This window comes from Lathamus discolor, chromosome Z (genome assembly GCF_037157495.1).
Source record: "Lathamus discolor isolate bLatDis1 chromosome Z, bLatDis1.hap1, whole genome shotgun sequence".
NCBI classification, from domain to species: Eukaryota; Metazoa; Chordata; class Aves; order Psittaciformes; family Psittacidae; genus Lathamus; species Lathamus discolor.
This window is the reverse complement of record NC_088909.1, coordinates 72,452,578-72,466,430: the sequence shown is the minus strand read 5'-3', so window position 1 is coordinate 72,466,430 and position 13,853 is coordinate 72,452,578. Positions and strand designations below refer to the sequence as shown.

The window sequence follows — 13,853 nt, the reverse complement described above, 5'->3', positions numbered from 1 at the left end:
GAGAGAGCAGGAGCAGCAGCTCTCACTGCAGCTTTTTTTTTATGCGGGCTGCCCCTTTCCGCTCAAGCAGCGCAGCCTGCCCCGAGCAGCGGGCTGGTCGCCTCCATCCAGCCGCATTTGGTATGCATGAGCGCTGCTGTTCCCACGCAGGAGCCAGCTTTCTTAAGGAGGATCGATCGGTGGCCACGGCCGCGCCGCTCGCCCAGCCTAGCCCAGCCCAGCCCTCCGCCCGCTGCCCGCTCCGGGCGAGCCCTGCCCGTCCCGTCGCTGCCGGTCCCTCTGGGTCCCTGCCCCGCGGCGGGCGGGATGCGCAAGGGGTGCCCGCGCCCGGGCGGGCGGTTTGCGCGGTAGGCGCTGCCAGGTCTGCGGCTGATCTCCCGGTGGGATTGATTTGCGGAGGGTCATGAATCAGACCGACGCTCCCCGGCCACTGAACTGGACCATCCGGAAGCTGTGCCATGCCGCCTTCCTCCCCTCCGTCAGGCTTCTGAAGGTACGGTGACAGCCCGCTTTGAGAACCGGTGTGGCGCCAGCCGCTCAGCATCTGCCAGAGGACTGCAGACGCTGCTGCTGGAAAGTTAATTCAGAAATAGTCCCAACTTTACCTCTAATTAGCTTCCTTGCTACCTTTAAAGCCCCTTGCGAGTACCTGAAGATACCAAAATTGTCTGTGCTCCGGTTCGGCGTGTGTATCTGTCGGGTCAGGTCTGTGAGTGGGGTAAAAAGGGAGTAAGGGGTGGTGGGTATCCTGGTATCCTCTGTGTTTGTTTTGTCTTAAAAAAATCAAGCCGTGAACTTCAGGGATGAAGAAGGAGTCTGTTGCTAAGGTGTGTTCCTTTGTGAGCAGTCCTCTGCTATCCGTTCTTTAGGGTTGCCTCGTCCTCGGAAATACACAAAGGTCTGGTACCACTCAGACCAACTTGTAAGCGGAGCAGTATGTGAGTGGCCAAAAAATACGTTGGTTTGTTGAAAGGTGTACACAGGAACTGGTCAGCTAAAGACTGGCAGAGCAGACAGAATTAGTGAAACTTTCTGATGGTGATTCTCTTTGCTTCCAAAGTGGCATAGTTTTGAGGGTGTTTCTGAAAGTGTTTAAAAATGTGCTTTCCAAGGACATAATTGTTTTGGGAAAAAAAAAATAATTACAAACAATGGAAGGCTCTTAGGCATTTGTAACTGGAAAACAAAATATCTTGAATCAACTTTGTGATGAAAAAAAGGTTGCATTAAACTGAAAAGTCTTCTTTGTTCTTGGAACTTCTCTGTTAATTGGATTATACAGTGAAAATTTAGCTAACATGGTCAGGTCCCTTGAGGCTTCTGCACCTGTAATACGTTTTATAAAATGTTGGATTCATTACATTAATTATCTCAGGTCATCTTAGTATTTGCTAGTTTTGGCTTTGAAATTAATATGCAGCTGGGTAAAACATGGGTACTCTTAACAGTGTATTAGAAGGTAATGTTTGATATAACCATTTGATACTTGTGTGGGTAGCTTCAAAATTAGGTCAGTCCTTACTAATGCAACATATTTGAGCAGTAGTGTAGCATGGTGATAGTGCACTCAGCCTATCTGTATTGCATGGGTTAGTTATTGTTATGCACAAGTGACTATGCTGTGTATGATAACAGGTATTTATCACATCCTGACAGGAAGGCACTACCCTAGAAGATATTTCTGTTTCCAAACCAGATGTATGGCTGCTGGGAGGTACATTGTGAGTAAAAAAGAGAAGATAAAACTTAGATTGCTGAAAAATCAAAATATAAGTCATACAGAACAAATCAGGAAGTGGTGTTAATTCTTTTGCAAAGGTTTTCCTCCCAGCCCCCCACGCCAAAAGCACATATTAGAATATCCATACTCTACAAGTCAGATACATGTAGGAAAACCTGATTTTCCTGAGGTGTGAGAGCTCAGATATGGGGTATTTTATCATCATTCTCAGTACCGGGGGGCAGAGGCAAGTGTGCAATATTTCTCTTTTCTTTCTTTTTTTGCAAAAAAATGTTTCCCCTTGTGTATGGTTTCTCTTCATTGCACATTTTGAGGGTGAATGTTGTGATTAATTATTAAAAGAGCTGACTAAAAATGTTTTTCTGAAGCTACAGCTACAGCCTTTTAGGGCCAGATAGGGAGTGGACCCTGCAGAGTTAACAGAAGCAGGGTGAATAACCAGAGAAAAGCAACCCCTGCACGGAGGGTGTGAGAGGTGTGAGAGAGACCACAGCAAAGGAGGTGGGTCTCTTGCACCTTCCTGAGATGATAAGCAGAGCTGGGTGACTGGAGAGGGAAATGCATACAGCAGCATCTTCAAGGATCCAAATCAGCTTAAAATTTTGCTTCTGATACATACTTCTTGTCTTTTCTAATATTTAACGTGTTCAAAGCAAGTGATTCACGTAAGAGCAGGGCCCCATTGTCCTAATTCCGTGAAAGATACAATAGCCAACCTGAAGGAGTTTTCCTGTCATGAGGAGCTCTTAAAGAAGGAGCATGACAGCAGCAGAATCAAATTACCAGATGAGCAGTGTAAATATTTTGCTGTTTTCCTCAGGGAATTTGAAAAATTTTATGTACACAAATTCACTCATCAGAATGGTGTCTGTGTTCTTTTCTCCTTCATGTCTTTTCCTCTAAAAAATAGACCTTTTTTTTTTTTTATTATTTTTCTAAATGAAGGGTGCTCCTGTGAATCCACAAACATAGGAAAGGCCATTGCAAAAATCTAAGCTCATTTTTTAATTGCCTGGTAACCAAATTAATTAAGTGGTCTTGGGGGCTAATGCAGTATCGTTTCTCAGTAGACATCCAGTAGACCCATTTTTATACATCCTTTCTCTGCAGAGAGTGCTCCCAGTAACAGAGTAAAGTTTGCAAAAGCTGGTATGTAATGACTCATTTTTATTTTTTATTCTCCGCTTTATCTGTGATTGCCAAACTGTATTTCAGTGTACATTGTAAATTTATTAAGGGTAAAAGAATACAAAATATCATTATGTGTTTGTCATTTCAGTGCTTTATTTAGTCTACCAGAATGAAACAACTGAAGGGCCTCATTAAGTTAAAGGGTACACCTTTGCCAGGACTTGTAAAGAATGAGAGATAGCAGAGATTTCCTGTTTCCTAGAATCATAGAATGGTTTGGGTTAGAAAGGACTTTCAAGATGACTGAATTGCAACCCCTCTGCCATGGGCAGAGACACCTTCCAGTAAAGCAGGTTGCTCATTTTACACGTGAGAAGATCACTGTGGCTTGACCTGGACCTTGGTAGTATACAACACAAAACTTTCAATTAATGCAATGTTTTCTTAAAGAGAAGTTTGAAGTTCTTACCCTGTGGATGTAATTTCAGCTGTAGCATCAGTGATTTCACACTGGTGGATCTAAATAAACAGTGGAATCTGGGACCTGCATGGGGCCTCTCAGTTTATATCACTCACTAGAAATCTGTAGGGTTGTCTATGGTAGGCTATGCTTGTATTCTGTTCTGTTGAAATGGTGTGCAGTGCTCAGTTGCCTGAACTGACATTTGATACAGCTCTGGCCACAGTGGCCTCTCTTAATTTAGATAGATAAACTAGGATCATTTACAGATGCTGTCCAGCTTTGCTCCCTATGCTTTTCTTCCAGGCGTGCATTCCTGTTCTAACCTACTTCACTAATACCTCATGTTCAGGTATGGTTTTATAATCCTATTTTCTCAGTTTTTCATTTTCTGACAGGAATAGAGACTACTAGGAGCTGTATTTGAAGTACAGATCGAAACAAATTATTGGAGAATGCTTTCACTGCTTGTGTCATCAGCTCATCCTTCACTGCTCCCATTTTTCCCCCTAATAAATATTTCCCGTAGCATGTTTCGTGCTGGTACGTTTTGTAGTGGTTTCTACATGCTCAAACACACACACTAACGGACTAATGCTTCCCATCTGAAGTAAGAGGATTAACAAGTGCCTTGAGCACACAAGCAAAGAGGGTGGTGGCTTTGCGCAGAGAGGGGAACCGTAATTCCCCTCAGATGGTCCTATTAGTTTCCAGAGGTGGCTTTCCAGCAGAGACTTGCACAGCTTCTGTTCCTCTGCCTGAGTTACAGAGCTTGTTTCTTTGTGTGTTTGGTCTTGCTACCTTATTTATTTATTTTTTTAAATTTCTTTTAAGGAAGGCTTAATATTGGTGGCCAGCAGCCCTGATCCGCTTTGTGCCATTTTACATGTAAGAGCTACTGTTCCAATTGCAGGAAGCTCTGGTAGTCATGTTTCTGTTTGGTTTATGGTGAACAGTTTCTGAGTCTCCATATGTCAGAAGAAGAGATTGTGTCCCAAGAAAGGAAGCAAAGTCCAAATGGCAGGATTTAGAGAGAACAGATGCTTCAGAGTAGTGTCGTATGCTCTTAAAAAATGAATGAATTACATCATTCTAAAGACTTCTCTCAGAGGACCCTGTGCCCTGGGAGAGACTGCAGATGTTGCACTTCTGCTGGGACAGATGGACATGCCAGGGGATCGAGGAATGAGCAAAACACTGAAAAAAGACCAAAATCCCCAAACCAAAAACTAAACTGAGAGTAGACGGAGGACTAAACATTAAAAGGTCTGCAATGTGCAATCACACAGATTTAGGGACATGCATGTGTAGAAGTACTACATTAAACATTTGGAAAGCAACAAATTGCCTATGCTATTTTTTCTTAATAACACTACTAAATTTTTTTATAATGAATTTGAATTGTATGTCAGTAGGTAGGCTTGGAAGGCAGGAACTTTGGAAGGGGGAGGCCAAAGGAATCACTGTGAATCAGAAGAAACAATGGAAAAAACGTTTTGGAGATTTTTTTCCCAGCACAAGGCTCTGTAAAAATAAATGCCTGCTCAGCTCTACTACATAAATACAAAGAACATTTACTTAACCTGGGCAGCAGCCTAACCTGACTCCAGGAACCGCTAGAAACTTAAGGAATCAGACACTAAATTGCTTACCAAATGAGGAACTAGGTCTGATTTGTGTTACTTGATTGCCCTACCAAGAATATATAAGGTAGCCCCAGAGAAAACTAAAAAGCTAAAAAACGGTTCATTAGAATGAGACACAGTGTCTTTTAAGTGTCACAATATATCCATACGAAATTCTGTCTTCTGGGCTGAAATATGTGAAATGGAAGTGTGGACAATATTTCTCCAGATACAGCAAGTTTAGTTATGTCCATAAAGTATCAACAGGAAAAACAGTGGGGAATCACTTGGCAGGCTTTATGAAGGTACATGGTGATACACCGCACTGTTCAACAGCTTGAGTGAGCTAAAATCTCATTGCTATTTGATTATCAAATACAACTTTTTTTCAGGACACCCGGTTTGATAAATTGAATGAAAAATTTGCCTCTCCAGAATGGTGGAAGAATGAAACGTGTTCTTTATAAAATAGTAAATATTTATGCTTCTGAACACCCTACTGTGAGAAAAAGAGACTGTAAGAGACGACTGTGTGTTTTGAAACTGATTTTATTCCTCAGATAGATTTGAAGGGAAAAAAAAATAATAAAATATTGGACTGATAGAATAGTCCATTAGCTCAGGAAAGATACTCCTGATAATTTTCAAAATCACTTGTAAGTGGATTTGTGTACCATAACCATGAGATGAGAAAGTTAGATTGTGTTATGGTCTTCATAGACAGAAGTGTGAACTTCTTGTGCTATTTCCTTCACTATCAAGGAGAAAATGAGCAGAAATGGAGGCAGTCAAAATGTGTAGATTTTTATCTCTTGGCTTGTCTTTTGATATCCAGTTGGCAGTAGGGTCATCTGATTTATCAGTTGACTATTATTTTAGCTAATTTACCATATATATCTGCCTTTCAAACTGCAACAAAGTAAAAGGACAGGTTTATGAAGTCTTGACTGAAAAACTGAGATACTTGGAACAAATCCTAAAGCATACTATTATCATTAGTGAACTGGCTCACTAAATGTTTCTGAAAGTAATATGCACATTACCGACAGTAAAATGAGAATAGTAATTTACCTTTGCCTGCACTTAGCTGCTTATTGACTTAAATTGTAATAACAAATGAGCCACCACTATGCTTCCTTCAGGAGGATTTGATGTATTCTGGGAGGTAATGACAGTTCAGCCCTTGGGATCAGATTGCTTAACGCACTGACATGTAGAAAGTATCAGTCAATGTAACAATTTTCTTGTAAATTCACTAATAGAAAAACTACTCACACCTCTCGGTATGATAGGATGCTGTGCAGGGTATGAAAGATGATCTTTAAGAATGAACATAAGTTCTGTTCAGAAAGAAATTACTTGATAAACCAGCTTCTGTTTTCCTGATAGGAAGATCATAGTTATATCTATTACAGTTATTATAGATATTGCATGGTTTTGACTCAATTCATAGATTTTCTAGGGTCCATTATTTGTCCTTAGAAGCCCAAAAGCCATGTTAGCAGCAAAGAGAAAGATTCTTCTTTCTGTTGTGTGTATTCTGTGCCATCAGTTTCATCATTTAAGGACTGCAGGAAAGAGACCTGGCTAGACCATTCCTGTGTCTTTGCAGGCTCCTGCTTTATCATCAATAAATTCATTTAACACCCCAAATCAGGGGAGCAGTGGGTGTTGCAAAGTAGCTTCACGGCACCTTTCACAGGTGTGCTTGCATTACTGCTGCTCAACTGTTAGCTGCACCTCTAGTACTTCACATTTTAAAACAAGTAATGGCATCATGTGAAGGCATTTTACACCTGAGATTGAAGAACTAATACGTCTTTTAGGGATTGCACATTCCCAAAAGCTGCTTATTTCTAGAAGTCATACTTCTCACCAGCGGTGAGAGGTGCTGATCTGGGCATGTTCATGTCTAAGTTTTTTCTAACATTATGCCAGTTCATTTCTTCAGAAGGGAAAGAAAATGCGGAAGTTGATGATGATTTTCTCTTTTTCGGGTACAGAAAAAGTCACTTCGGTTAATTCTGATGCAGTGTGCATTTTCTGTGTTACCTAAGGTGAATCAGAGATTGTTAGCAGTTTGCCTTATTGACTGAATCTTTCCCATGAATATGACTGATGTTGGTGACCATTGACTTGGAAGCAATGTAATAGCAAAAAGAAATTTTATCACAATTAAGAAAAAAGAAATGGAGAGATCAAAACAAAAAGCCTAGCAGTAGAAGTCATGTTTCTAGCCTACAGATAAAAGAAGTACACGTATCAGTGCCATTTTGGAAGAGAAAGCTGTAGTCTCCTAATTTCACTTAGAGGGAAAAGTGGGTTTGAGTTTCAGGTTGAAAAAGGCTTTGTGGATACAAACTTTCTTCTTTTAAACCAGAGAATTTTAGGAAAAAATGGCTTTTCTTTCTAGATATGTCACCGCCTTGTGGGTGCTTCTCAAAAAGAAGTGATAGAAAAGGTAATACTAAATTCTCACTCTTGATTCAGCAGCTAAGGTACAAAAATACCTGACTCTTTCAAAGTAAGAATCCTCCAACAGCTACAGTTTTTTATGCTCTTGCGCATCAATCATATTTTTTAGCCCTTTCCCTAAATCTGTCCATTTCACTAGTGTCTTTACCTTCACCTAGAAAATACAGCACAGTTTTGCCTTCTTCTGTGTTGCATGGCCAGTGGAAAAGGTGAGGTATCAGAGAAGTCATCCAGGGTCATCCACATTTCCCGCACACAGAAGGATTTGGCTCATAAATGATCTCTGTTTTTTCGTGAGGCTTGGTCTTTCCAGATTTGAAGAGGTGGCAAGTGGCCCAAATTCCCACTGATCTTGGTAATACGCAAACCACTGCAATAAATTTGCCTATCAAAAAGTAGATGGTCTTGTTTCCAGAGAAATAAAAAAATAAGAATAAAAAAATACAATGCTACTTACTGTGTTAGTAGAATCCTGTATTAACAGCATAACATTTTAGTGTTCTGCAATACCGTTCCTTAGGTTTAAAAGGGTGCCGTGTGAAAAATTCCGGGCACAGGACCATAAAATGAAGCAGAGTGGTTTTATTCCACCTGAATGGCTAACAAGGCTATGCTACAGTGTAAAAAGAAATGCCCTTTGGGGGTCTCTGGAAATTTATGTCAAAGCCAATAATAAAGCATGAAATAAAATAATTTAATCAAAGATATCTTTCATCTCCCAAATAATACGATGACGTGAAACAGTCTGACAAAGTGCTTTTTTCAGTGTCAAGGAAGTTACTGAAGAAAATAATCAAGATTCTTATAATGTAATTAAAACAATCATCAAGCTGATGTGAGAAGGTGACCGAGAACAGTCTTTCAGTTGTATTTTTCTTCACGTGTTGTTGGCAGATGCAGGGGGAGATGTAGTAACTTACTGAGCTGTCATAATTTATATAAGGAGGATGCATTGGATTGGTTTGTTACAGAAGGATGCCTTCTTTGAACTTTGTGTTTTACTGAATTGGTGTAGCCTGTTGCTGCTGGGTCTGTTGTAATGCAGTATCACACCCAAGTTTCCCAGTGCAATGACTTAACATGGATCTTTGCATACAGATACAAAGCAGACCAAAACTACAAATGGATAAACTAATCGCAGGATACCCCAAGGACATTCCAGACTGACGTACATGATTGTATGTAGAATTTTCTAAGTTTTCTGGATCACAGAAAGTATTTTCTGAAAACATTCTTGTTCAACTTTTGGGTTCAGATTTATTTTTTTTTTTTAGTATTTCTGATTACTAGGCTCTGTGTAATGCAGGAGGCCGTATTTGATGAACAGTTTTTTTCTAGCTGCAAATTTTGTGTTACTACATTAAAACTGAAGATCTGCACAACCTAACCATAATACTACTGCTTTTCTCAGGTTTTTTTTTGCTTCATTTCTGCCCACCTCCTGACTGGCCCCTTTTCTGAATTGCATCACTCAAAGCAGTTTTCTGACATTTAGCTGCTTAGCTTGTACTCACAGAAGCAATAGTGGTGCCAGGTTACAATGGTAATAATGATAAAAAATAATTTGCTACATGCAATCCGATGACTGAACCATCCAAGGAAGAGGTCAACTCTGCCTGCCTGAAGGATGGGTAGATCAGGCTTGCCCAAAATGCTCATTAAGACAAACACAGCAGTAGTGAAATGTATCCCTTTGGTTTCATATGTTATGGCTGTAATTTTGTATTGTCTTTGATATCATAGAATCATAGAATGGTTTGGGTTGGAAGGGACCTTAAAGCTTATCTAGTTCCAACTCCCCTGCCATGGGCAGGGACACCTTCCACTAGACCAGGTTGATCAAAGCCCCATCCAACCTGGCCTTGAACACTGCCAGGGATGGGGCAACCACAGATTCTCTGGGCAACCTGTGCCAGTGCCTCATCACCCTCATAGTGAAGGATTTTTTATCCATCCAAGGAGGTCTCCTGATTTTTTCCTAATGTCTAGTCTAAATCTCCCCTCTGTCAGCTTAAATCCATTCCCCCTTGTTCTGTCATTACGTGACGTTGTAAAAAGTCCCTCTCCAGGTCTCTTGTAGGCCCCCTTTAGGTACTAGAAGGCTGCTACAAGGTCTTCCTGGAGTCTTCTCCAGACTGAACAAGCCCAACTCTGTCATCCTGTCTTCATAGCAGAGGCGCCTCAGTCCTCTGATCATCTTTGTTGCATGTATCTAGTTGTAAATTAATACCGCTTGGAAGCCAAGTGCTTTTTCTAGAATGATTCAGTTCTATTTCAACTTTCTCTTAAGAAAGGATATGATGCCAGTTTTTTAGAAGTCCTACACTTAGTTTCTGCTGTGAGAACAGAGTCAATGGGGATACATTGTGAAAAGATACCCCCAAAAGTTGCTTACTCTGTCCTGCCACTAGCAGGGCTACTTCAATATGCATAATTTCCTACAGGTGTTTGTCTAAGTTCCTAAAGCCATAACCCTGTTAGGCAGTCTGTTACAGTGACCCTATCTATGCCATCAGAAATATTTTAATTGATGTCTGCCTGGACCTTTCTTGCTGCACTTAAATTCTATGATTTCTTGTTTTGCCCAGCAGAGGGAACAGATATAGCAGCTTTTTGTGCTTAAAAATTCTTGAGTTGTGTTTGGAAATTGGCTAGTTTAATATATCAGCTGATGACATAAGGCTCTCATCTTCCAACACAGATTATTAGATTATTCCACTATTTCCTCCATTAGTTAGGCTGGAATTCCCTTGCCGCTCACTTTTTTGTCTTTTTTCTTGTCTTCAGGTATCTTAATGGAAAGGCCAGCAGGGACATGAGGGACTCCTACTCAATTTTCCATCCTAATCCTATCTTTATAAACTGAGGAAGGGTTGATAAGGAAATAGAAGGTATCACAACTTTCCTTCATTTCTGTCTCCTCAAGAGACTAAATAACATTTCTGTTAAAATGCTTACAAAGTCTTCCTGATTTAACTGACTTTACAAGAGTGTGAGGCGACTAACAACTATCAGTCTTCAGGGAGAGCCTGGGGGGGGCACAATCACTTTCTGTTTGCGCAGTAAAAATACTCTTTTTGTTTTTTTTGTATAGCAGTAAAACCCAGTGTGTGCTAATGGTCACAGTAGCAAAGAAATTTTAAAACTCCATATGGGGGAGAATCAGCATCACAGTTCTCATTAAGACACTGATCTTCAAGCATATGTGTTACCTTTAGTACATACAAATGATGGAATTTAATTTCTCTGGAATGAAAAGGTGGTTTTCAGCCTTCTAACACAAATTTGGGGAGGGGGCAACATGACAAGAAAGGTTTTCAGAGATTTCCTAGTGGGAAATTAAATGTGATTGAGTTATTTTGTCTTGATACATGTGATTAAGAATAATTTAAAGATCTGATCTATAAAGCCAAAAATATCTTGTACAGTTTCTTATTAATGGTAACTGTGGGAGCTTTAGCTTCAGGATGAGAACAGTAAATTGTTCAGAGCATTGCTTCCGCTTAGAAGCTGCTGTCTGCTATTGCTAATATCCGAAGATGATATTTTTTTTCTTTTGATTACTTTTATTTCTTAAGTAGTGCAAATTTACAGTTTTATTTAATGTTCAAAAATTGTCAAGCATTACTAAAATGTCCCATGTTAAAATGGATGTCTGTAGAGTTCAAACCAATAAGACCTACTTGTTTGCCCAGTATTGCAGTTTGCCAGATGTCTGACTACAACAGGAAGTCTTTTAAGTAAGACCTGAGTAAGTAAGAAACTGCGAAAATTGTTTGTATTGAATTATCTGACAAATTTAGGATCTCAGTGCCATGAACTGTGTTAGCACAGATAGTTTCCATTAATTGATTTAGGACCTATCTGAAATCCAGTTAATCAATGGAGACACTTTCACCAATTTTTAGGGGGTGTGACCCCTGTTTGCCAGATAGCAGATCTTGAAGCTAGTAGCAGACACACTATAATTGTCCAGGATATATATAATGTACATTATGTTACTTAAATTCAAGGCTGGGCGTGTGTTCAGGTATCTCTGCTGCAAATAGCTCTGTGCATAACTAATGTAAATTTTTTCCATATCAAATCCCAAGTCTACTCTCCCCTTGAAGTAAATTGAAGTAAATGGGGAGGGCAAAAAGCTGAAGCAAACTACGTAATATGATTAGCTAAATACGAGTAGCTGCAGAGAAATGTGTGGAACATTTATTAATTAAATTGATTAACAGCATAGTGTAGAAAAAATGCTATTTTATTTTCTCTGAACAATAAGGATATGCTCACTGTCAATGGCAGTAGTAGTGCTTGTTTGCATTGATGGAATCACAGAATGACATTGTTACAGTTAAACCACATTAATGGTGAAGTATTTGCTCCTAGTGCAAATATAGACTTGTATAGCGAACTATTCTACTGTAGCTCGTTTTATAGAATGCACTTTACTTCTGTATCAGTATGATCACTTACTATTACATTGCTTCAAGCCTTGGTAACTTGAAGTGGTTAAACTTGGTAACATTTTCTGAAACAGTCATCCCAACCCTAATTCTACTCTTAGTGCTTATTAGTAAATGCTTATTATGAAAGGCGGAGGTCATTTCATGTCAGGAAGGATTTCTCCCCAGTGGTGATTTAAGCTTGGCTGATGTAGCACTTAGACACCAGTTCTGGGACACATTCTCTTTCTTGGCCTTAGCCAAAGCAAGTTAATACTGCAACACCATCTGAACTAAGCTGGTATTTAGATAGTGGGAAGAAGTCCTTTACTATGGGAGTGGTGAGGCGCTGGAACAGATTGCCCAGAGAAGTTGTGGATGCCCCGTCCCTGGCAGTGTTCAGTGCCAGGCTGGATGGAGCTCTGAGCAACCTGGTCTAGTGTAAGGTGTCCCTGCATCTAGCAAGGGGGTTGGAATTAGATGATCTTTAAGGTCCCTTCCAACCCAAACCGTTCTAGGATTCTGTGATTTTATATGTCTCTTCTCTCATGGCATTTCTTCCTCATGCCAAAATGCTGTTGCATACACTGAATATATATGTAGTCTAGAAAAATTCTCTTGCAGATGAAAAATCCAAGTTTGGAAGCACCTATTACATATCGTCATGAGTAGAACTAGGACTAACATCCTCAGAGTTCCTCGTTTTTGTGTGCTCAGAATTAATACCCCTCGACTCTAGACTGATTTTTCAGAAACCACTGAAACAACATTCTCAGGAAATAACAGTGCTCATACAATCATAACAGCCTTGTTTCCTGAAGCTGGAGAACTCAGAATTGCTGAAATGAGTGCCTTACAATATGTCTGTATCAAAACTGCTCTATTAAAATCTTATGTCTTTCTAGGCTTCCTGTTCTATGCTTTTGTGATGCAATTAGGCTATGCCTCTGAATCTCACGTTTGAGGTTTTTCGCAGATACTCGAAGTAGCTGTCATTAAAACACTTGGTTCCTGCTGTGAGGGATTTCAACTTTTGACTGGAAGACCACAGATAGCATAGCCATGTTGCACTTGTTTCAGTGCAAATAAGAATGATGCAGTAAGGAATGAGATACCAATAATTAACTCAGGTAGTTGATATGTGATCTGAATACTCTGCGAATACATAAATGCTAAAACACATTATGCTTAAAGGAGCAGTTATTTTTATATTCCACTTCTTTGGATTATATGCATATTAGTAGAGCTCTGCTCAAATAGATTTTTTCAAATTCCATTCATAAAATTGGGTTACTTAAAAAATAGATGTAGGATAGAACAGAAATATTGACAAGATGTTTTAAGTAAAGTAAAGCAGATGAAAATAGAAATGTTGACATTAAAACAATGTCTTTGAACTTCATGCACGGGATAAAATACAAATACGTTCTAGAACGTCGTATTACTAGTATCAGTTTGTTGCAGTTGTTAATCTTTTCACTAGCTGGTGTTTGCTGTCTGCTTCCTGATCTCATTCTGTAGCTAGCAGATTACTAGTCCGATATCCTAGCTAAAATTAGTTGGCTCATACATGTGTATATGCTTAGAATCCTAGAATCTCTCAAGTTGGGAGGGACCTGTAAGTATCATCGAGCTCAACCTTCCGCTCCTCATGGCACTACCTAAAGGTAAACCTCGTGTCTAATAGTGTCATCCAAACACTGCTGGAATTTTAACAGGCTTGGTGCCATGACTACTTCCCTTGGGAGCCTGTTCCACTGACCGACCTCCCTCTTGGTGAAGTTCCTAATGTTCCAATCTGAACTCCCTCTGATGCATCTTCATTCCATTTCCTTGTGTCCTATTTCTTGTCACCAGAGAGGGGGGATGAGCATCTCCCCCCCTAGTGCCCCCCTTGAGGAAGTTGTAGACTGCTATGAGGTCACCCCTTAGCCTTCTCTTCTCCAAGCTGAGCAAGCCAAATGACCTCAGCTGCTCCTTGTACG

At 40.0% G+C, this 13,853-nt stretch overlaps 1 protein-coding gene across 1 annotated transcript in view; it reads left to right on the top strand.

Moving 5' to 3' along the window:
• Nucleotides 1-403: 403 nt before the first annotated feature.
• TRPM3 (transient receptor potential cation channel subfamily M member 3) overlaps nucleotides 404-13,853 on the top strand; it is a 256,280-nt gene continuing 242,830 nt past the window's right edge. Inside the window, exon 1 of the mRNA XM_065661504.1 lies at nucleotides 404-493. Coding sequence (XP_065517576.1) covers nucleotides 404-493 — 90 coding nt within the window. The remainder of the gene's footprint in view (nucleotides 494-13,853) is intronic.